Genomic DNA, 25,409 nt, shown 5'->3' with positions numbered 1-25,409 from the left:
GAAGTAGCTAGGGAGAGGGAAGTCTGGGCTTCCCTGCTAAAGCTGTTGTCCCCGCGACCCAGCCCCGGATAAGCGGTAGATGATGGATGGATAAATCTTGTTTATCTCAATAAAGTGCATTACTATATTTTTCAATACCAATTATTTGTTAAAGTTGTGTGCCTTTATAGTTTATACAATCAGTGGGATCAATTGCAATGCATATGTGTGAATGACAAAAGTAAATTGCACAGGAAATTTAAGGTCTCATTTAATGGTTTGTAAAAGATATATATGTTCATTAAAATTCAACATTTTCCGAATGTTCTTGTGCTTCTTTAGACCAAAGTAAAGGAAAGACATGATATTTTGGTTATTTGTCGCAGAGGATGGTATAATTTTAATGGTCCAGCCCACTTGACATCTGCCGAGGCCGTATGTGGCCCACAATGTGAAATTAGTTTGAAACCCCTGCTATAGATAAAGTGCTACATAAGATTTAATACCCAATTTACCATTTTACCTTTATGAGTCCCCCTTTTCCATTTTTGGACTGACATTAGTGTATATGCAAAACAACCAGATCCACCTGTGCTGCCCTGTCCCCTCCACTGCCCTAGCCTCACTCTTTAGTTATTGAACAACAGCTAGTGCTCAATCTCCACACCAAGCAATGAGTAGGCTCATTGATGTGGATCCCCATTCTGGCACGGCCCACATTGTAATACAAACATGTTGCGGAATGTGGCCAAGATGAATTGTTTTCTGATTGTATCGTTCCAAATGAACCAATCACGTCCTTGAGTCGAATCAGCAACCTCAAAACATTTTTGGAATTAAGTCATTTTGTGTTAACTGTTTTGTTAAGCGCTTTGTTACAGCTGCCGCTGTTGTGAAAGGGCTATATAAATCAGCATCTATTGTATTGTAGAACCAATTGTTACAGCTCAAACAAACATGTATTCCTGTTATGTGACTGACCAACAGTTCAGTAAAATCATAAACTGTGTGGACTCAATCTGGTTGTCCATCAATCAATTTCCTAATCCGTTTATCCTCACGAGGGTCATGACCGGAGTCTATCCCAGCGGTCATTGGGCAGTAGGCGGGGGACACACTGAACTGGTTGCCAGCCAAAATTGCAGGGCACACACAGACGAACAACCATTCGCACTCACACTCACACCTCGAGTCAATTTAGAGTGTTTGGAAAAGAGGAAAACAATGGACAAGCCACAGAATACAGCACACTGTGTCCATTAATGCATTCATGTCTGCTTTTCGAAAGTAGGCAACTGAAAGTGATTATTCAGAGCAATTGTATTCTCCATTATGACCCACTGAGTCTTTGTCTCGCCCTCTGTGTTTCATCCTGCATCCAACAAATCTCCTGGGTCAGTGTCCAAACCATATTATTTTCCTCACATGTAATGAAACACAAACACTTGTTGCTTCAAAACATATTCAACATATTTCTGAGATGTAAGGTTGCGCGTTAAAATACTTATGAAATAAGTCTATTGTTTCTTAGTACATAAGAAAGGCTTGGATATACAGTGATCCCTCACTTATCGCGGTTAATGGGGACCGAGACCCGGTCTCGATAAGTGAAAAACGGCAAAGGAGGGTTTGCCGAACAACAATCCGCGCCTACACTCAAACCTAGAGACAATGTAGAGTGTTCCATGAAAGGCCAGAGCCGGAATTGAACCCTGCACATCTGCACTGTGAGGCCGCCGCGCTAACCAGTCGACCATCTTGCCGCACTGCCTCTCCTATGAAGTGATATTTAATATAAGATATCTTTTATTTGTCCCACACGGGGGAAATTATATCAATATGTTTATAACTTTTACGGTCAACGGGATTTCTTGCTAATGTGATATCCGCTTGGTTGTCATCATAAACCTTGGTTGGTACATAGTTGTATTTATCCATACCCTTGAATCGCTGATGTAAATGCATACACTCCTGGACAGCTGAAGCTCAGGCCATGTACTCTGCCTTGCAGGTTTGGCTGTTTTCTACTCTTCCATGAAATGAGAGAGCCGCTGGTCCTTGCCAATACTCTTACGGCTGAGTTTTGGAGTACCTGGAGGCTTAGAATACTCTTTTTAGTAAGACCAGAGAGCAGGGCATTACAGCAATCCAAGCAACAGGAAATAAAAGCATACATCAGCATTTCCTTGTTAGCCTGAGAGAGAAACGGGCGGACTCTGACTACATTCTTGAGATGATCAAAAACAATCTTAGTTATGTTTCTAAAATGAGAAATAAAACTAAGCTCAGAGTCAAAAATGACGCCCATGTTCTTCACACAATGTGAAGGTTTAATGTAAAAAATCATGTAATTGTACAAAAGCTAGTTTCTCCAAAATCTTACTTAAAAATGTTAAGTTGGATCCAGGTCTGTAAGGATAAAAAGGCTGGGGTCCAAACAGCTCTTCTTCAGGAGGAGCTACACTACCGCCGTTTTAAAAAGCAGCAGGCGAAAACCCCCATCCGAAGAGAGCAATTGACTATTTTCAAAATCTGTTCCTCAAAGAATCCATAAAATATCTTTAAAAGTGATGTGGGGATTGGATCCAAGAGGCAAGTTGTGGGATTTACCTGGGGCAAAACTCTCCAGTGTTTCTTCTGCTAAAAATAACTGTTCAGAGTTAAAAGACAAGACCTTATGTTGTCGATTTTTTAAAAATCGATTGTTATTTGCGAACCGCTGTGTTGCTTCTACTTTCTAAGAATGGGCCTGGATGCACATTTTGTAATGATTAAGAATCGCCCGAGTGTGAGTTGAGGATGAAGAGACTCCTTTGTTGTGCGGGACAACGCTTTCAGCAAATAGGAATTATGTCAAACCACCCATGCATATTTTATCGTGGTGGGCATTGAGGTATCTAGGTAAAAAAAAAAACAAAAAAAAGGCATCTCGCAATTTAAAAAAATGTAACGAAACATATTGAAGCGTGACACAAACTTATCGAATCACTGGCAAAACGAAGTAGATTTTTTAAAAAGAGTATAACCAGGCTCAGCAATCTACACATCCGCACACAACCATTGTCCAGCCGCAGTAGAACCTCACTCGCTCTGGTGACGCCTGCCCTTCAACATCCACCCAACACCCAACTTGCCCTGTGACTCAAACCCAGCCTATTGGTAGCCTGCCAGCAATCTCTGGCCACGTCTCAAACTTCCCTTTGCAGGCAGCAGGACGGATTCAAGGTGGAGGTTGGCGAACAGCAGAGGAAGAAAAAGCAGTGTAGAGAATTGTGGAGGTCTCGGGACAGGGAAGTGCGAGAAGCCGGCTTCGTCTCGAAGCAGTGCAATCCCATACAAGCCGAAAGGTAAACTTCAACCGCTTAATTGATTGTAACAATAACACGAACTACAACGATAAGTTTTTACCCTCTGAATCATTTCTATGACATTCACACTGACGTCACGTCTAATTTAACGCGACCAAAGTTATACAATACAATACATGCTGGTTTATATAGCGCTTTCTCAATAGCGGCAGCTGTAACAAAGCGCTTAACAAAACAGTTAACATAAAGTAAAATAATAAACTCAACACATAACATAAAACACGGACAGTCATGCAGTTCTAACCACTTTTCCAGCATACGCTTTGTTGTTTGAAGCAGTTTGAGATGAAAGAGGAGAAAATCAAAGTGTCCTTTAACCAGTGGATCAGAGACGTCATGCTCAAACATTTGTTGTTGCCTTTTGACCATTAATTTGTTTCAGATATTGAAGGAATAAGTGACGTTCTGTACCGTTTATTGCGCATTTTAATACTTACGTTTGACGGGTGATAGAAACAGGCCAACAACTTAAAAATGGCCCGTTATCATTGTCTGAAGTGACGTTGTAAGAGGAGAAAAAGACAATAAATAAAAGAAACTCCTCTAAATCAATTAGTAGTCGGCCTGCACCACTTTGTGTGAATCTTAACGATTTGAGACATTTTAGTAATTTTTGGGGGATAGTCAAAACATCACTGCATCTCAGACCATAAAGCAACATTCATAAAACTGTTCCTGGGTTAATTTAAAGTGGAACAATCAAAAAGACCACTCAGCCACACACGTTTAAGACGAACGACTAGTTTGGGACCCAAACTCTAATTCACTATCAGTGGTTTTGAATCTCACTTGTTAAGGATGGATGGGCAGAAATCCTACACTCCAAAGTCATGCTTCCCAGAGGAGCGGAAGCTTTTTTGTAACTGTAAAGAGACCAACTCAATTCACTGGTGAAAGGACACTTTGAGTCTCTCCTTTTTCATTTAGAACTGCTTCAAACAACATATGCTGGAAGAGTGGTTACAATTGCATGACTGTCCGTGTTTTATATTATGTGCTGTGTTGTATACTATTATATATTTATTGTTTTATTTCATGTGAGCTGTTATTTTAAAAGCGCGTTGTTGCAGCTGCAGTTGTTGTGAATGCACTATGTGAATACATCATTATGTATTGTACTGTATATTAAAATTTCAGTTTCAAGTTACAGAGTGATGGCCAGTTTTCCTTATTGGCTATGGTTGCCTCTTCAGTTTCTTCAGGGTATTATTTGGAGCTCAGGTTACACCAAGGTGTGATAACCACTTTTAAGAAGACACTTTTCTTTCACTGACACTGCACCAAAGGGAAAAAAAGCACACTCGCAGCCATGTAATCTCACCACGTTATCTCCTTGACTTTATCTGTTTAACATGTGCTATCTGTACATGTTTGAACAAAGTTACTCCCTATAATAAGTGGTAAAATAAAACAGTTGAATATTGATTTAAATTCCAATGTTTGAGCTGCATTAATTCACTGACCTTGGTTGACACATAGCGCACCTGTTGACAAAGAAAGCTTGGCTTGTTTATTTATCCTTGAAATGCAGCCCCTTTCTACAAACATTCACGGCTGCTCCATGCAGTGATGCAAAATCTGAAAGTGACCCAAACAAGCTAGTTATTTTTGCTTTATGCAGACAGCTGAGCATTGCGTGTTCTGAGGTAAAAGTATTCTCAGAAACACTAAATTGAGTCAAGTCAAAAGAATCAAATGTAATAATATCTTATTATTATCATTATTAATTTTTTCTTTTTTTCCCCACAAAACAGTTTGGGCGAATGGACCCGAAACAAACAGCAGTTGCATGTTTGGTGTAGGGGGGTATGTTAAGTTCTGGTCGCTTTTTAAAGTGTTATACTGACAAGTGTTGTCACGATAAGTTTCGACTTTGATACTACGCCTGCATAAAATATCTTCACACCACTACTGAAAAGATACCACTGCCTTTACCTATAAACAATTCATCATGCATTAAGTATTTTGGTATTTATTCTGATATGGACACGAGTGATAGTGTTTTCAATCATGCATTACAAAAAGCTAAACATCTCCCCAAAAATCTCTCTTAGTTGAAGTAATTTTTAATTCACAATTGTATTTAATTGGACAAAGTAATTTACCTCCCAACTAGACCCAGTTGCTTTGTGACAGAAATGTCAGTGTTCTCGTCAACCCAGACTGGGGATTTTGACGACTCTGCCCCCAATTGGTGATCCAAAATCTGGCCATTCACTTCTACCATCTTATCAATTACAGTCAAACCTCGGTTTTCGAACGTCTGTGTTCTCGACCAAATCGGTTTTCGACCAAAAATTTCGAGTTTTTTATGCCTCGGATGACGACCGAAATTCCGTTCTCGAACAAACTGAGCGCACTTGAATACGCCACTTGACTCCTCTCGCTTTCCTTACACGAGGAAGCGTCACTTCCTCGTTTTCCTCGTTGTAGTGTTCCATTGTGAACAGACATATTCTATATATATATATATATACCGTATTTTCACGACTATTCGACGCACCGTACTAATGGCCGCAGTCTCATTAATGGGTGACATTTCTGTATTTTACACATACACAGGACGCACCGTACCAATGGCCGCAGTTTTACAGTGGTAAAACATACGCCAACTTAAACATACGGCATGCATGCGCGCACTCTAACACGTTAGCTTGAAGCATACGGTAGCATGCCAAGACATACAGATAAGCTAAAACACGTTTTTAAAAAGGCAACGAAAGCAGAACTGAGTTCGGGTGTATTTTATTTAGCCATCGTACAATGTTCTCACGTTTTTCGATAAATCATTACCCAGAAATCCATCAAAGTCCTCATCCTCTGTATCAGAAGCAGAGGACTGCACATCTCAGTTGTCATTGAATGCATCACATGCTAGTGTGAGTTGCTACGCATTGCCGAGCGGAAAGAAGGAGTAGCAACAGCAAAGTCAACATTTCTCTCGTGTGAAGCTTTCCCACATTTGAAAGTAAAGAACAGAGCGAAACATGGTGGCAGTGCGTGTGTGTGTAGAAAGAATTGAACAATTGTGCAAGTACCGTAATCCATCAAAAACGCCGCGTTCCCTCTTGTTGTTGCGTATTGTGGCGTAACTCGCCAAGCGCTGCCTCTCACTCTTTGTAAAGTTGTGTTTGCCACCGATCATCCATTGTTCCCATGCCGTTCGCAACTTTACTTTGAACGCCCGGTTGATGCCAATGTCCAGCGGTTGGAGTTCTTTAGTCGAGCCTCCGGGAATAACGGCAAGCTCAGAGTTCATTTGCTTGACTTGTTTTTTCACCGCTGCTGTGAGATGGGCACGCATGCCAAAAGCATAACCGGTGGCTTTAAGTTTGAACTGAGCTTCGTAGGCGTGTCTTTTTGTCGAATTTATTTTCAGGGGTTCTTAGAAACCAAAACCGGAGTTGTTTTGCAACAATGCACATTGCCACACTCTCTACAAGTGTTGGTACTGGCTTGAGGTGTCCCTTTAGCGTCCACTACACGCCCACCCTTCACCATTGGCGGACGAGCTTGCCTGTCCTCTCTCTCCCGCTCTCTCCCTCTCCTTATATGTATATATACACGCCCACCCTTCCCTGATTGGCCGACTTCTTTCCCGCATGCCTGGCCACAGTCACTTCCGCCTTTTCTCTATATAAACAGCGTGTCGGCTGTCAGTCAGATTTTGGAACTCAGCGCATATAAAGGACGCTCCGTACCATAAAGCGTCCTGTCCATTTTGGAGAAAATTTAAGACTTTTAATGGCGCCTTATAGTCGTGAAAATACGGTACATACATATATATATTAGAGCTGTCAGTTTAGCGCGTTTTTATTGGCATTAATTTAAATGAATTTTAACGGGATTAAATTTTTTCTCGCGAGATTAACGCGGCACACGTCACAAGCGGATGTTACGTTGCTCTATAAATACACCAGAACAAAATAAGCGCGCTGCAGAAGTCCACGCCCATGTCTGTTTTGCCAGCCACGGCAGCACGAGATACTGAAAACGGATACTTAAAGAGTTTATGAATGGAAAGTTTACTTTTAAAAAGTTGCCCGATTGCTCCACTGACAAGACCAAAGTTATCTATTCTTCTCTCTCTGTCTCTGTATCATACAGGTATACGATATATGCCACTGACACGATTGTTACTTGTTTGGAACTATTTTGTGTGGAAGGTTCCAGTGTTCTGCGTCCATATACCGGTAAATAGAGCGGGTGGAGCTTCTCTGTTTGTCTGACAGTGGTAGCGACCTAGCGAAAATAAAACGTCTCCAGTGTTGTCATCGAACCAAGTGTCATTTGAAATGATGTCTACACAAAAACCGTAGAGAGACTTCCGCACAAGAAGGACCAACACAATCAACATAGCCTGACTGTGTTAGGGGGAGTGACCCCCCCACCCCCTTTCCGAATGGTTTGCTCCAGCAGCACGGGGGAAATGCGTGCGCGGCGGGCAGTTTTGAATACAGCGGCACATAATGAGCACTGTTGTCTGGTGTCTCGTTATTCTTCAACAAACATACAGAAACAGACTGCTGTGTTCAAAGCAAACTTGAGAAAAACGAAGTATGCAACCATGGTTTAAATGCACTATAGGCTGAGTACTAGTTTACCTTAGATGTGCACTTGTTATATGTTATATTGCTCTGTTTTGATTTTATAAAAAAGCTGTGAAAGCAGCTGTTTTGTGACAAAATATTGTTTTCACTGTTGTTGATGGACAGTAATATTGTGTGAGAGATTATGCGTGAATAACTGCTCCAAGTAAAAAATGTTCATGTAAAATTGAAAATCGAAATTGTTATTTCAGTAACTATTTGCATTTGGCCTATAGAAAACTGATTCATGATTCCATGTTGAGAGCATTAAAATGGGGGAAAAATCGGACAAAAAATGTAAAAGGAAATTCAGAAACGATAAAAAATGTGTGAGTAATCACGATTAATTTTTTAGTCCATTTGAGTTAATTATGACAGTTGCATTTTTAATTAGATTAAATATTTTAATCGTTTGACAGATCTAATATATATATATATATATATATATATATTTTTTTTTTTTAAAGAGCGTGGTTGGTTTTCAAACAAATCGGTTTTCAAACAGCCTTCTGGAACGGATTATGGTCGAAAACCAAGGTATGTATGGATGCTTGTCCATTTGGTGTTGGCACAGACCTGGGGGCAAAGCAGACAGTAATTAGGTTGGCCTATTTTAGTTTTTAAAAATTATGTGTAAAAAATTGAATACACAATTATGTAACGGTATAACTTAAGAATTTATATTTTTTTTTCATAAAACTAATTTATATATTTAAACCATCAAAATAAGCACAGCCAAAGCAACTGCAGAAGAGAATAATCGGCTCATCCCTTGTGCTGTGAGGCCATTTTTGCTTGAGACACTCATGGATGATTGTGAAGGAGCCTTCATGCACTCTGTTGTCCATGTAGACCTGTGCTGCAGTGTCCTCTTTAAAAAAAACAAAAAACGAAGAAAAAAAAAATCCCCCCCTCACCCCAAACAATTATTTCTAAAACTATCCTGTCTAAACTATAACATTTTAGTTTTTGCAACTTTATTAGTTGAGTGTTTTTACGTACTACCGTGTTTAATATAGTCCTCCGTCTTTTCTGCTGCTTTCTGAATGGCTGTCATCTCTTTTTAACGTGTAGTTGGTTGATGGCTGTCTCATTAGGGAGTCAGCACTGCCTGCTGTGTTCAGCCTTCCTGTGTGGACTTTGCATGTTCCCCCAATGCCTGCGTGAGTTTTCTCCGGGTGCTCCGGTTTCCTCCCACATTCCAAAAACATGCACGGCAGGCTGATTGAACACTCCAAATTGTCCCGAGGTGTGAGTGTGAGTGCGGATGGTTGTTTGTCTGTGTTGGCTGGCAACTGGTTCAGGGTGTCCCCTGCCTACTGCCCGAAACCAGCTGTGATAGGCTCAGCCATCCTTCAACTTCAACTTGTGAGGATAAAGCGGATCAGAAAATGGATGGATGGATGAATATACGGGTATGTGTGTATGTTTAAATATGTACGTGTGCCATGTAGTAGTGTCATTTGAAAGTGAAATTTTGATTAATCAACCAAACATACTTTTTTTCAGTTATACGGTCTAACGTGTGATATTGTACTTTTTTGGTGTGACCTTTATTTTAAGTTTTGTTCCACCCCCACCCCCACCCTCTTCCTCCCTGCCATCTGCACTCTTGCTTCCACCCATCTCTACGGCCTTGGGTAAATATGTTGACACGCCCTTCGGTGAAAAATCATCATAGGAGGATTTCCTTCTTTGTTCTTAAGTTCAACAAAGCAATGTTCATTGAACACCTCGGTTAAATATTTGCTCATATATTGTCAATGTATACAATCATACGAGTTTTGTCTTTATCCTTCTGGGACATAGTGATTACTTCCCTATGAACTCCCTGATGTCAAGTCGATGTGGCTTGGAACCATTTGGTTGATATATCGAACATTCATTCATTCATTCATTTTCTTATCTGCTTTCTCCTCACAAGGGTCATGGGGGGGAGGTGCTGGAGCCTATCTCAGCTGTCTTCGCGCAGTGGCGGGGGACATCTGGAACCGGTTGCCAGCCAATCGCAGGGCACTAGTGCGCGCATACACATGCATTTTATCAATGAACACTTTTTTCATTAATTTTAAACAATTTTATTCAACAGTGCAACAAGTGAAGAGTAATATAACAGTGAACTTTGCTAGCTCCTGGGTTTCATTGTCACGGTAACCTATCACGTGACTGAAAAGCGCGCCATCACCTGTAGCAAGAGTGACATATTGTAGACGGATGTAACAGAGGATCCGGTAATTTTTCAAAATAAAACATCTTTCAGATTCCGAAATGAATTAAACTGAAGTAATGTAAGTTATGTATTCTTTCTGGGTGGCTGGTACCAAATGACCCATTAACCAGTACCGGTCAACACCCCGGGGGTTGGGGACCTCTGCATTAGACAATCACATGATTGGACGGTGTGGTTTGATAAGCGGGGACTGTATAAACACTGTCTGAATTTCGTCGTTAAACACTGCATATTCATTTTTCTGTGTGTCCCTTTCTTCAAATCTGTCATTTCCTCTAGCCCCGCTGCTTTTGCAGCACGGGCAAGCGCGCAACTCCACTGAGGAAAACATCAAACTGAAGATACCAAGCCACAACCAATCATGCCTCGTTACAGAGTGAACCTCAGCACTATGGTTTTTCTGTTGATCCTGCTGGGAGCCACAGTGATCCTCTTCTGCGGCTGGTACATCAAGCTAAACCCTCCTGACTGCACCCCTTCCAATGGGAAAATCCATGTTGTTCTGCTGTCATCATGGCGATCAGGATCATCTTTTGTTGGGCAAGTGTTCAGTCAACACACGTCAGTCTTCTACCTCATGGAGCCTGCCTGGCATGTTTGGACCAAACTTAAGAACTCTGGTGCACAGACGCTACGAATGGCTGTAAGGGATCTAATACGAAGTGTGTTTAATTGTGATTTTACTGTGATGGATGCCTACCTGCCAGAGCATCACAACGTCTCCTCTTTGTTCATGTGGAGTCACAGTCGAGCGTTGTGCTCACCGCCGGCTTGTTCTCTCACACCACGTGGCCATCTCAGCAATCAAACTCAGTGTTTGCAAACATGTGATATGGTGGGCCTACAGGGTGTGCAGGAAGCCTGTACTTCCTACAGTCATGTTGTATTAAAAACAGTGCGAATATTTGAACTGGAATCCCTATACCCTCTCTTTGAGGATCCCAGCCTTGACCTTCGCATCATTCATCTGGTTCGGGATCCTCGGGCTGTGGTCCGGTCAAGAGAACAGTCTGCCAAAGCTTTTTTGCGTGATAACGCTGTTGTGTTGGAGCAGAGAAACATGCCTGAAGCCGAAGTACAATACCAAGTTGTGCAGGAGATCTGTCGTAGTCATGTGCGCATTCGCGACAGGGCCCTACGGAAGCCCCCACCATTTCTAAAAGGCCGGTACAAAATGGTCCGCTATGAGGATGTGGCTCGCAATCCACTCGCGGAAATAAGTGCTATGTATGACTTTGTCGATCTGGACATGACACATCAGTTAGAGAAATGGATTTATAAGCTGACTCATGGAAAAGGTAAAGGTTCCTTGAAGGAGGCCTTTGAAATCACTTCAAGAAACGCTGCAGATGTTTCTCAGGCTTGGCGCACCACGCTGCCACACAGTAAGGTAAAGCGCATCCAGCAAGTGTGTGAGCGGGCCATGGCACTGCTCGGATACACAACCGTGAACAGCGATGAAGAACAGAAAAGACTTGATATTGATTTACTGGCACCACGTGAACCCTACCGGTTCACCTGGTTACCACAAAAACCAGAGCACCCCGGTAAAGGTTAAAACGGTGCATTGTAAAAGAGCCTCTTCTCAACTGAAGTTATTATATTACGCAGTCTTTATAAGTTGTCTTAATATAAGTGACGGAACACTGCTGACAAGTAAGGGCTAAGCAATAGTTTGTGACAACTCTGACATGGCCTCAGGTTGTCAGTGGTGAGAGGATTACTGTAAATTATTATTTTTTTGATTTGCAGCAGTATAATAAGAAACACTGATAATAGGATTTTATTATTGTACTTTATTTTTTTGAAAAATATTTGCAAAAGATAGTGAGGACAAGCGGTACGTAAAATGGGTGGAATTTCATAATGTTCAGAGGTGCACAAAAACTCGTGATTTGATTTTTGATTAATATATGAAACCGAGGGGCTATATTGGTTGGCGCGACTCAAATTTAATTCCAAAACGAGTTTGTGTTCCAATGGAACCCCTAAACTGGAGTTATTATTTTTGTTTGTTGATTTCTATGGGAGAATTATGCCGTTATCGTGTCAGCGCTTGAACAGCAGACATTGATGAAATTGATCAGTAGCGATGACCCACAGGGGAGGAGTTAGGACCATGTGAAAAACAGGCAATGACGTATATAATCTTTCCTCCAGTGGAAACTCAAGTTACAAACTTTATGGGTTCCATGAGACCGTTCTTATTATGAAACATTCATCAATTAAGGTCATGTTTCTCATTGAAATGAATGGTAATGCAGTTAATCCGTTTCAGCCCCAAAACTAAGTTATACATATCTTTTTTTTTTTTAAACCGGTGTGTGGTTAAAAATAAATGTCATGCAATATAGAACTAAGTGAAAACACTGTATTAGAATGCAATAAAAATGTAAATAATTATTTATTGAGCATTCTTTTTCAGGATGGGGAGTTTCTTCATCGAAAAAGTGTTTTTCCCTTATAACCTGAGAATTTTCTTTGTTTCTTTTTAAATTAATTGCAAGATTTTTGGCATGCCGATGTCACGTTCTCATTCCAAATATGCATTCACCACGCAGGACCATATGCATATAATTTTATTTTATTTTTTTGGATGATTTCTATAATTTTTTTGTCTCATGCTAGCTATTGCCAACAAGTGAAAGCACTGCTTCTGTTTCTGTTTTTGTATGTAGAAGGTCCGCCTTGTGAGATGCATGGATGGCAATTTTGACACCAGCATTAAAGAGAGAGTTTACTAATTTTTCAATTTTCAGCAATAAACATTTTTTTGTCTATCATGAATTGGATAACTTCATTGTTTTTCATGTACAATTAACACCCATATAAACACATTTTGCCACTTTCTTTCGACTGAAAATAACATCACAACTACTCAGGCCTCCAGTAACAACCAATCACGGTTCAGCTTACAAACCTCACATGAATATACAATTGTGTTCTTCTCACAGCTCTCCGGGGCCAAGGGTTTATCCTTTTACCACCCTGGAGGGGGTTGCTGTCTCTGTTGACATTCGCTCTACAGATTTGTAGATTACCAAGTCTCACCACGTGGAGGTTGTCAACGTGAGCCCCATACAATTGTGTGTAATAGTGTATATCAGGGGTGCCCAGACAGTTGATCGCGACCAACCCATATCTCGCGGCTGGGCCCGAGTCGATTACGAGAGGTGTGGCGGGAATTCATTTTTCGTTATCCTGCAACCAGACCAGGTCTTGGGCACACTAGGTAACTAGACATAATTATTTCAGTAAGATGTGATGTTAGATTTCAAAATAAAAGGCCTCTGAAATCTGACATTTTGACCTTTACAACTGATTTTAAAAAATCTATAAAAATTCAGTTTTTGCCATCTAGCAACCAGACCAGATCTAATGAACACGAGACATTCCCCAGGTACCCAGCGCCCTGGCAAAGAGGAGCGCCCTGGCCAGTGCCAGCTTTTACTAGCTGGTCTTCCTTAGGGGGAACGTGTCCCTATTGGGGTACCGCACCTACAAGGGACCAATTCGTCAAACTGTTAACCCCGAAGTGGGTGACCGTAAGATAAGTGGATATGAATAGGAAATTAGCCATGTTACGTTACTGTATCAAGGAAATAAAGATCAAGAGAGGCTTGCTTTGAAACTTTACAGTTTTTGACCTTGCTCCCGAACACCTCTCAGGACATCTCTAAACAGCCATCTGATTGGCTGAGACATCAGCGTCAATATCTGTAATATGGATAACTACGTGATGTTTCAAAGCAAGTCATGCTCTCTGTTTCATTTCATTCATTCATTCATTCATTCATTCATCATCCGAGCCGCTTGATCCTCACTAGGGTCGCGGGGGGTGCTGGAGCCTATCCCAGCAGTCTTCGGGCAGTAGGCGGGGTACACCCTGAATCGGTTGCCAGCCAATCACAGGGCACACAGAAACGAACAACCAGTCGCACTCACACTCACACCTAGGGACAATTTAGAGCGTTCAATCAGCCTGCTATGCATGTATTTGGAATGTGGGAGGAAACCGGAGCACCCGGAGAAAACCCACGCAGGCCCGGGGAGAACATGCAAACTCCACACAGGGAGGCCGGAGCTGGTATCGAACCCGGTACCTCTGCACTGTGAAGCCGACGTGCTAACCACTGGAATACCGGGCCGCCCTGTTTTATTTCCTGATACAATAAGGTAATATGGTACCAGAAGTAGGATTTGAATCCATGCCTACCAAGCCAGTTAATGAGCTTTAAATAATGTTTATTATGGCACATGTTTTCCTCTATGTTCTAAAGCTACATAAACACAACCCCACATCCTCACTTTAAAACTCAAACTTTCATACCAAAAGAGCAGCTTAAAGCTTTCAAAAATGTAAACAATATACACATCATTACGCAATATAGCAAAACCATTCAAAATGCTCATTTTGTGAGAAGGTTCTTTGTTTCATAACTGCCAATGCATACTGTATGCATTTTTAGAAGCTTTACAGAAACGAATCTTCTTGGATCTCTGTAGAGAATTAGGCATTTAGATTTGTGAGTTTTGTATGTAGAGCAGGGGTGCCCAAACCTTTTGGACCGAAGACTTTTACTTTTCGATCAACTAACCTCACCGACGCGTGCGCGCGCGCGCGCGCACACACAGACACACACACACACACATACACACACACACACACACACATACACACACACACACACACACACACACACGCCATGATGAGAAACAGCCTGAAACTGAGGCATGCGATGCACTTTTGCAGCCTGTTAACTATTATAGCTCAAACGTAACGTTTCAAAGTGCTTCCCTGGGCCCTCCTAGATTCCTATTCTTTGCCCATGCCCTCTGTGAATTGTACACAAAGCAAACTCTGAATGCGAATAATGACGATAAAAGATAGAGCGCAACAGCTCTGATCAGAAGCTGAAATTGCAAACTGCTGAGCGCTAACAACTTCCGGTGACGTAATCACGCGCCACCGTAAATGTAAGATTTACCTGCTTTATTTTATTTGTTAAATGTTTTTTTGTGAAAATGAGACTGATGATTCGTGTGCAGTGTATATTAACACAAAAAAATTATATTATTAACATGTACAAAGACACACAAATGGTTTTTTTTCTTTTTTTTTTTTTTCTCCTCGACACTCCTCGGATCTACTTGGGACCTGTCTTAGATCTACCGGTAGATCAGGATCTACCTAATGGGCACCCCTGCAGTAGACGAATCTGATAACGGGCTAGGTCAGTGGTCGACAACCCAAAATTTTGAAAGAGCCATATTGAACCAACACGACACTCCTCGGATCTACAGTAACTTTGGTCTTGTCTTAGATTTACCGGTAGATCAAGATCGACGTAATGGGCACCCCTGATGTAGACTACAAAAGTCTAGGAAATACACACAACAGTCCTCTTGAAAATGTTCAGGGAGTGAAGGTGTTTTTTTCCCCTTCACACACACACACACACACACGTGGCCATTGTCTGAAATGATCACATACGTGTGATTTGCGGGCCAAGGATGGTGTTGTTGTTGGTCCTGCAGGATGTCTCTTAGCTCCTCTGTGAAGGTGAGGAGCCATTGTGTTGTAAGACCCAAGGACAGCATGCCGGTGGACAAGCCCCTCCAAACCCAAGGCCCCCCAAGTTGGCCAGGAAACTCAGTGGTGGCTATTTGGTCAATGATGTTATGGCCTCTTTGCCTTCGTTTCTGCAAGTTGAAGCTGGCCTCATCCAGGAAGAGGTACTCATGATCATCATGCCCAACTGTAATATCCTCTGTGAAAATGGACAGGTTTGTTTATCCACTTCTACCATCCACTTTCCGATCTGCTTTATCATTACAATGGTCATGGGGGGTGCTGGAGCCTATCCCAGCTGTAGTCAGGGGACACCCTGAACTGGTTGCCAGCCAATCGCAGGGTAAACAGAGGCAAACAACCATCCGCGCTCACTGTCACACCAAGGGACAATTTTGAGTGTTCAATCACCCTGCTATGCATGTTTTTGGAACGTGGGAGGAGACCCACGCAGGCACGGGGAGAAAATGCAAACTCCACACAGGGAGGCCGCAGCTGCATTTAAACGCACAATCTCTGCACTATGAGGTCGACGCGCGGACCACTGGGGCGACTAGGTTTGTTTGTTTGTTTCTTTATTTATTTGTTTATTTGTTATTTATTTCATTGGGACATTGCGCATTAATCAACACAACAGTGTAAATGGGCCGGAATTAGGATAAATGATCATTTTCAGCCATAGTCCCAAGGCAGGTTTCTTAACATAAACATAACAGTTAACATAAAACACCAAAATAATATAACACAACACCTAACATAAAATACGGACAGTCATGCAATCTTAACTCCTTTTTCTACATACGTTTTCTTGTTTGACGCAGTTCTAGATGAAAGAGGAGAGAATCAAAGTGTCCTTTCACCAGTGGATCAGATACGTCATGCTCAAAATGTGCACACATCTGCAGCAAGCTAAGTTTGAATGTACTGTAAAAAGAAGCTGTAGCGTCTATTGATGAAAAAAGAGATTGGTTCACTTCTCCTGACCCATGTAAATCCGCCTCAATTCCAAGCGGCAACTCTCAATTCCAAATACGCATCCATGCTCAGCGCTGACACTCTCTCCTCATCCTCAACTCCACAAGCCATCCATTCAACCACACCAGCACAGACTGTCCAGCAGCACCGTCATCCCCGCTAAACAAAATGGGGCTGTGGTGTTCAGAGCAACAATCAATCACTTGCACATTATTGTCCAGAAGTCATGTAGGCCACTGAGCGCACAGTATGTCCACTCACTGTACAGTGAACATGGATGTATACTTACTAGTACATACTCGTAACGTCGTTCTATCTGTCGCGCAGAGTTGCACTCACGGTCCATAGTGGCCAAGCTGACATCATCAATGCTCTCAAAGTTGACATTATCGGCAATGACTTTGTCTCTGATCTCCTGGAGTCTGATGAGGTTGTTCTCACGAACCATATCCACAATGAATGTTTCATGTGCCGCTGTAAAGATGGCAACCCTCCCACCTCTATGTGGCATTCTTTCAAATCTCAAGAAAGAAACATTCCTATTCCTCCTGCACCTTCTCTGATCCCCACTGCATGGGCTTTCTCTTCTCTCTGGTTGACCTTCTCTCCCTTGTTGGCCTCCTCCACTTCCTTGTTGCCCAGCTCCTCTCCCTCCTCTGACTCAAATTCCTCTTCCCCCCGACTCTGCCGTCATCTATTGTGTTGTTTGGAATCTTCAGCAAACAGTGCAGTCTGAAATTGGTTTTATACATGTGGTCACAGCATGGGAAACATGTGTCTTCAATTTTCAGTTGTGTGTAATGAATGACGCCAGGTATGTTCATTGGGTTCAAATATTGCTGACTGTGGCAGGCATTTTGCATCACATGAGCTTTCATTTAAGAATACGAGCAGAGTTCTTTTGCAACTTATTTTAGCAAGCAAACATGTATTTAGATTTATGAGAACGGAGTATTGTGTGTGAATTGTGGTTTCATGTGAAATGTATTTGTGATCGGTGCTACGGTTTCCTCCCACATTCCAAAAACATGCGTGGCAGGCTGATTGAACACTCTAAATTGTCCCTGGGTGTGAGCATGAGTGCGAATGGTTGTTCGTTTCTGTGTGCCCTGCGATTGGCTGGCAACCGATTCGGGGGGAATTTTTGCACTTTACGCTATTTTGCTGGTCCATCCTCCGTCCGCGACCTGGACACCTTTTCGTCATCATCCCTCCGTCCTTATTTATAAAATACTCATCCTCCGTCCATGTCCTTTAAAAGTGCGACCGTCTTACATTCCAACAGTGCCCCCCCCTCAAAAAATACATCCATGCATGACCCCGTAGGAGAGAGAGACAAGAAGCAGAGGTTTCATAATTAAATTTCTTTCTCAAATGTTGAAACACAAAAGCTTTAGCAAGTTGTCTGAACACATTTACAAAATCTAACCATCATTTGACACAATCACAAATACATTCATTCATTCATCCTTCATTCATCTTCCGAACCGCTTGATCCTCACTAGGGTCGCGGGATAATATTCATTCATTCATCTTCCGAGCCGCTTGATCCTCATAGGGTTGCGGGGGGTGCTGGAGCCTATCCCAGCTGTCTCTTCGGGCAGTATGCTGGGGACACCCTAAATCGGTTGCCAGCCAATCGCAGATCTTCTGTAATTTCAATGTTCAATTCTTTTTCCCAACATTTTTTCACATAGTCTGTCATGATTCGGTTTAGGGACCAATGGGTTGCACTGTAGGGCTCCCCCGGCAGCTGCACACCTGTTGGTCATAGGTAATTAGGGCTTTAAAGGGACTCCCAGCCCGAACACTCAGGGACGGGTCATTGTTTGCTCTTGCCTTCAGTCCTGTTTTGGTCATGTTTTTGTTTGTTACTTTGGATTCGTTTTGTTTTCATTACTATGTTTAGGATTTAGTAGTGATGGGTCCAGCGACACCGATGCATTGACACATGCGCCGGGCTCACAGAGCAAACCACGTGTCGATGCATGTGCTGGCTCATTACGTCACGTGATTGACACGTGAACTGCGTTGACACAGTCCAGGCTTCTAATTGACACACCGGCTGCGTTGACACAGTCCAGGCTGCTAATTGACACATCGGCTGCGTTGACACAGTCCAGGCTGCTAATTGACACGTGAACTGCACCTGCATCGGCTGCTTGGCACAGTACAGGCTGCGCCACTTAGGCCAGGGGGCGTCGACTCAGTGCAGAGGGCGTTGACGCAGCAAAAGCCCGCCACACAGTGTTTATAAGGAACACCTGCCGAAACAAGCCAGACCTCACTCACGCTCGCTTGTCGAAGCTCGTGTCAGTGCAGACTTCGTGTTCGTGCCTTGCCTTCCTTGCCGATTATGGAGCAGAGACGCAAATAATCCGCCGTGTGGGACCATTTTGATGTCCTGGAGAATAAGGTATTATTTATTTATTTATTCAAATCGCCTTCTGTCGCCGAGAGCCTCTCGGCGAGAGGCACTCGCCGAGTGCCTCTCAGATTATTGACGTGTTGTACCATTCTAATCCGAATACACTTCAAGGTAACTCTTAGTTACTTCTTATTCACATTTCATTACAGGTGAAATGTCGAATTTGCCAAGTCAATTCGCCAACAGAAGCACCTCCACCATGCTGAGGCATTATCGGGCCAAGCATGAGAATGAAGTTCGCGATACACCCGGTATTACGCCAGGTATACAAACGTTCACTCATCTTTTCACGGTTGCTATGTTGATGATTAATTGACAATCAGTAATTATTGGTTGACTCTCCACTCCATGTTTGACAATCAAGGTTCCAGGAAGCAGCTGTACTGGAAGGACCAACACACTTCTTTCCCAAACCTCTCCCACCTCGCAAAGGAGTTCCTTTGTACGCCAGCCACATCCATCCCTTGTGAGCGTGTGTTCTTCACAGCAGGAGAAATTGCTTGTAAAAGACTCAACAGGCTGAAGTTTAAAACATTGGAGCATCTTATTTTTCTCAATAAACATGTGAAATCAAAGCCCACAAGCATCCTCATTCAAATGATCTTCACATTATTTGAACACATTGAATGTTGCAAAATGAATGAATGCATGGATGTGAATGATATTGTATACACTTCATCAAATCGATGAATGACCTTATGAAAATGTCTTGGAACAGTTGTAGATGCAAAACCGTGCTGGCAGCTACATAATAGATAAAAGAAAAATATCCCAAACCATAGGGATCCTCCCAAAACTAAGGATGTGCTGAATAAGAAATCCTTGTACACACTTTTATTACTTCCATATTTGACCTATTGTGTGGAAATATGGGGAAATGCCAGTAAAACACTGTTCTGATTGCTTTGTATTGTAGTTTTAAAACAATCACTGGCTCCAAATAGACGGAACCCACAAATCCACTGTTTATCAAATTAAACCATGAAATCTCATGACCTGGTTGACTTCAAAATCGCCCAATCAATGTACAAAGCACACAATAACCTCCTTTGCCAAAACATCCAGAAGCTTTTTAAAATTCGAGAAAGTTGTCATAATTTAAGGGGTACTAACCTATACAGAAGAATCCAAAACACGAACAAACATCACGCAAAGGAGTGTATCTGTAATAGGTGTAAATCTGTGGAATGATTCTGAAACGGACCAGTAAAATGAGTAACTCTCTTGCTGAGATTAAAAATGAATTTGAGAGTAGTACAAGACAACTACACAAATCAGAATTAAGCTAATAAATTCGATACACCCATGAAATATAGCAATACATTGATGAGATTATTTAATATATTAATGAAATGTAGCATCCATTATGAATATGAGAAAATCGACATATACTTGTGCTCCAATGAGTATGTACTGTATATACAAACCTAAAGTTGTAAAAATGTATAAGTACAGCATACATAAGGGTAAAAGCATTTGTTGATATGTAGACTTTCTTTTCTATTTTGAAAAATGATCAATTCATATATAAGAAGGGGTAGGACTCTAGGGTTTTTTTTACTTCTTTCTACTCCTTTGAACACATATTTGTGATGATGACTATTTTCTTTTCCTTTTTTTATATCTTACATTCACTTTTTGCCAATTTATTACCGAATTGTATATTATATGTTCAATATACAAAAAAATTATCAGTCAGTTCAGTCTGTTGAGTGGGTTGGATGCAGGGATCTTGAAGGTCCAGCAGGTGGCAGTGGTCAGTGACACAGTATCAGCACAGTATCAACACAGTGTGTCAGTGTGTCGACACGCCTCATGAGGCCTCATGGACCCATCACTAGGATTTAGTTTTCTGTGTTTTATCAATATACTTCTTCAAATACATCCTGCTCCTCCCTCCTGCCTGCTTTTTGGGGTCCACCACCATCTTGCTACATGACATAGGGGGGTGACCTTAAATAGCAAAATGATACCATGGTCGAACTGATTTATAAGGCTGTTGCTGCTGAAAATGTATACATCATCGAATTGCGCCCTCTCAGTCTCTGAGCTCCAGGTACCGTATTTTCACGACCATTCAGCGCACCGTATTGTTGGGCGCAGTCTCAGTAACGGGTGCTATTTCTGTATTTGACACATATGCAAAACGCACTGTATTATTGGGCGCAGCCAGGCATGGTAAAACATACGCCAGCTTAAACATACGGCATGCATGCACACACGCTAAAAACACGTTAGCTTGAAGCATACGGTAGCATGCATGCACGCTAAAACATACCAGGTATGTTAGCTGAAAGCATACGGTAGCAGCTAAGACATACGGACCCCCGCTAAAAACAAGTTTTTAAAAAGGCAACAGAAGCAAAACTGCGTTTGGTTGTACTTTATTTAGCCATTTTACAATGTACTCACGCGACTGGTACCTGCTAGGGGCGTGCCTTTAGCGTCCTCTTACACACCCACCCTTCACTCATTGGCGGACTTCCGCAAGCCTGTCATCACTCACGTCCGCCTTTTCTCTGTATAAACAGCGTGTAGGCCAGCAGTGCTCTGAGTCAGGCTTTGGAACTCGCCGCATACACTAGACCAGGGGTGCCTATTAGGTAGATCCTGATCTACCGGTAGATCTAAGACAGGTCCCAAGTAGATCCGAGGAGTGTCGAAAAGAAAAAAAAACAAACAACCATTTGTGTGTCTTTGTACATGTTAGTAATATATTTTTTGTGTTAATATACACTGCACACTAATCAGTCTCATTTTCACAAAAAAATATTTAAAAAATAAAATAAAGCAGGTAAATCTTTAATTTGTGTGTGTGTGTGCGCCCGCGCGCCGGTAAGGGTAGATCCCGTGAGGTTAGTTGATCAAAAAGTAGATCTTCGATCCAAAAAGTTTGGGCACCACTGCACTAGACGTTCCACATTATAAGGCGTCCTGTCCATTTTGGAGAAAATTTAAGATTTTTAATGGCCCCTTATAGTCGTGAAAATACGGTAACTAAAAACATCTTGCTTGCCGTGGCATGGTTCTAACATAAATGATTAAAGCTGTTAAGTTCCCAGTCTTTGACAATTTTGCACATAGGAAAATTGCCACCGTAAAGTCACCGGCTGGAATGATGGTCGAACAAAGTTGGTGTAAAGAGACATATTTCTTTTGCTTGCAGGCTCATCTCTCACTCTGTCTCTCTCTATCTGACTCTCTCCTGAGCAAAACTGACGATCGCCTGGGTATACTGTATTATACAACTATTGTATAACAAGTTTAATAAACTAAAATAACTCATAATTGTCCACACAAAATAAGATTAGGAGACAGATCACTCCCCTCTCTCAGCTCTGACTATTTATTTTTCCCTACTAGTGACAGAAGAATGGTGGTTCTGCCTTTTGATTTTAAAGCCAATTATACTGTACTTCCTGACAAAATGATGGATTTTGATGGCATGCACACGGCAGCATCAGGTAATCTGTGGTCTTGTACTTCCACCTTTTGACCAAAGTCAGTACTTTTTATTTCATAGAACGGAGTGGGTTTAGCATTGTAAATATCTAAAAACTCTTGACAAGATAAATAAAACCCACACTTGTGTGATTAGTGAGCATCATGTGTTGCGTTATATTACCGTACTTTGTTGTTTTATGTTAACTCTTCTGTAAACACTTTGTGACAGCTACAGCTGTTCTAAAAGTGCTATCTATATATTGTGCAAAAGCACAATTGACCGAGATGGTTATGTTTTGCATGCCACCATAAAAAACACTGTCTTAAATTGGCCTCAAGATCTTTGTGAGTATATTTGATGTAGGTGGTGTGAAAGACTAAATGTACTCTCAAATATTTGAATTAAAAATCAATATGATAACTGTTGAGAATGAACATTAACTTATGTTATTCACGTGATATGCATAAAGTTTCCCAGAGAATGCAAAAATGATACCTGAACTTGAAGTGTTTTTGTGTACGTGCACTAGTGCGCGCATACACATGCATTTTATCAATGAACACTATTTTCATTAATTTCAGTTTTATTCAACAGTACAACAAATGAAGAGTAAGAAAATTAACCAATCAGAAATTATAACTACACCTTATAATGTAAACAGAATCATTTTTAAGTTATGAGTTGACATTCGGCGTTTGCATCTTTGCGATTTGCAAACGTGACTGTCATCAGACGATTGATTGCTGCTTTCATCTGTTGGCTGCCGGCTAATTCTTAGCGACTAAACCGCGAATGTTTACGTGGGTCTGCCGTGCTAACTGATGCTCGCATTTTCAGGCCGACCCAATCACGCATGAGCAAGCATATACACACGCACGCACGCGGGCGCACATCCATGCACACGTGCCCATAAGCACGCACGCACGCTACGATGAGCCAGTGCGCTGGCTCCCGGTCGATCGCGATCGACGTATTGGACACCCCGACTAAATCTGAGGTAATTCGCTGATTAGCTCAGGGTTTAGTGCCATTGTTTGCGCATAAGCGGTGTTTCAGTTGTCATCTGACTGGTTGCCCTGTATGTCAATCAAGTAACAGGATTGATGATAGGCTGACATAATAAATTCTGCTGTACTCAGCGCAGTTGTTTGAATGGCAGCGCCACCCCCGAGTCGTTTTTGACGATTCTCATGTGAAAGCCCGGGAGCCGCATTGAACCAGTGATAGAGAAATCTATGAACAAAATTGTATCATGTTTAAAGTTTCGGTTCATTTGGGCATGTCTGGACAATACTCAGCGCAGAGGTGTCGGCCGTTTGGGCGGAGGGCCTTTTCCTGTAATCACGTCAAAGCAAGGGGGGCGAAGAGATGGAAAAAGGCTTGACTCAATCACAAAGTGGGAATAAACGAATTGGGAACAAAGAGTTGTTGAATACCAAAAGACGGTTTGGGAACAGCTGTCGCGCCCAGGTGGACATTTGTCATCAGCAAAGTCTGTAACTTGTGTATTCGGGTAGATCAGATCACTATCGAGGTGCCGGTCCAGGGGGCGCGGTATGCGAATATCGGGGGCAGTGTTTTTCTTGTATGTTACAATAAAAGTTCGAACTGGAGGAGAATGGGAGAGTGTGTGATCATCGGGGCAACTACCGTTGTTCGCTCTCAGAGATCCCTCCCGCCGATATTGAAGACAATTTTCCCTGTGTGCCGAGTCATTTCTTTAACTTTGTCCAAGAAAAACTCTGACAACCAGCCAAAGAGCCGTATGTGGCTTGCGAGCTGCAGGTTGGCCACCCCTGTACTGGCAAATACATTTAATACTTTTTGGCTAAATGCTACAAATGTAGTATTTTTCCCATAATGCTCAAGATACTGGCTATTGAAGGGGTATGTGCATACATACGTCAATGTCCAATGTCATGATGGGAAACAATGCCAAACAATGCACTTGGCGCGTTTTGGCTGCCGCTGCTCAACCTGTATTGTTTTGTGTTTTTTGTTATTGTAAAGTGTCCTTGGGTGTCTTGAAAGGCGCTTATAAATAAAATGTATTATTATTATTATAAAGACAATAAAATCATTAATAAACAATGTTGATTTACATGTTTTTTAAATATATATTGGTATAATGTAGGCCAAAGGATTTTAAAAAAACTTTGGCAAATGGATGATGCGCAAGTGGTATTTTGGGCAAAAAATGCTGAATATAAACCATGCACTGCAGACATAATACAACCATAAAAACAATGTTTCGGTACATAATTTTCAAACATATTTGTATAAGGTATGTGAAATTCCCCAAAATAGCTTGAGTAATGAATATGCCATAAGTATACCATGTCTCTTCATCGTCAAGACACCCACAGCCCAGACCGCCACACCATTTCTGCACTTTCACAGCAAGCACCTCAGCTCTGCTTTCTAAAAATCTGCAATTGCACTTCCTGACCAAAAGATGACAATGTTTTCCATAGTTTTACTTGGCTAAAGACACTGCTTTTCTCATTAACAGCAGAAATGGGACTAAATTGCTCTAAACCCAAAATGGCGTTGGTTTTGTCACCCATTTCATATTCCACAGCTCCACATCTTTCAAATGACGCCACTTATGAAAAATGAGGAAAATGAAAAAAGACACAAAATTGAAGTGAATTGAATTGAATACAACTTTATTGTCAAATGTGCTGTACGTATGTGTAACATACAGCACAGATGAAATTTCTTCCCTCTCAACATAAAACTAGAGGAGCCGCCATCAAAAGAAAAGTTAACAAAAAATGACAAAAATAATAAGAAGACCCAAATAAAGGTTATCTTCTTCTA

At 41.7% G+C, this 25,409-nt stretch overlaps 1 protein-coding gene across 2 annotated transcripts in view; it reads left to right on the top strand.

Moving 5' to 3' along the window:
• Nucleotides 1–3,042: 3,042 nt before the first annotated feature.
• The window catches only part of chst6 (carbohydrate sulfotransferase 6), a 33,154-nt gene continuing 10,787 nt past the window's right edge, over nt 3,043–25,409 (top strand). The window contains exons 1-2 of one of the 2 annotated variants that reach the window (XM_052060954.1): nt 3,122–3,326; nt 10,446–12,953. In XM_052060954.1, the coding sequence (XP_051916914.1) occupies nt 10,528–11,724 (1,197 nt within the window). In that variant the 5' untranslated portion in view covers nt 3,122–3,326; nt 10,446–10,527 and the 3' untranslated portion in view covers nt 11,725–12,953. Of the gene's footprint in view, nt 3,327–10,445; nt 12,954–25,409 lie in introns of those variants that run through there. The other variant, XM_052060955.1, reaches the window with a different exon arrangement.

This window comes from Hippocampus zosterae, chromosome 3 (genome assembly GCF_025434085.1).
Source record: "Hippocampus zosterae strain Florida chromosome 3, ASM2543408v3, whole genome shotgun sequence".
Lineage (NCBI taxonomy): Eukaryota > Metazoa > Chordata > Actinopteri > Syngnathiformes > Syngnathidae > Hippocampus > Hippocampus zosterae.
The sequence above is the reverse complement of the archived record's forward strand: the minus strand, read 5'-3'. Positions and strand labels throughout refer to the sequence as shown.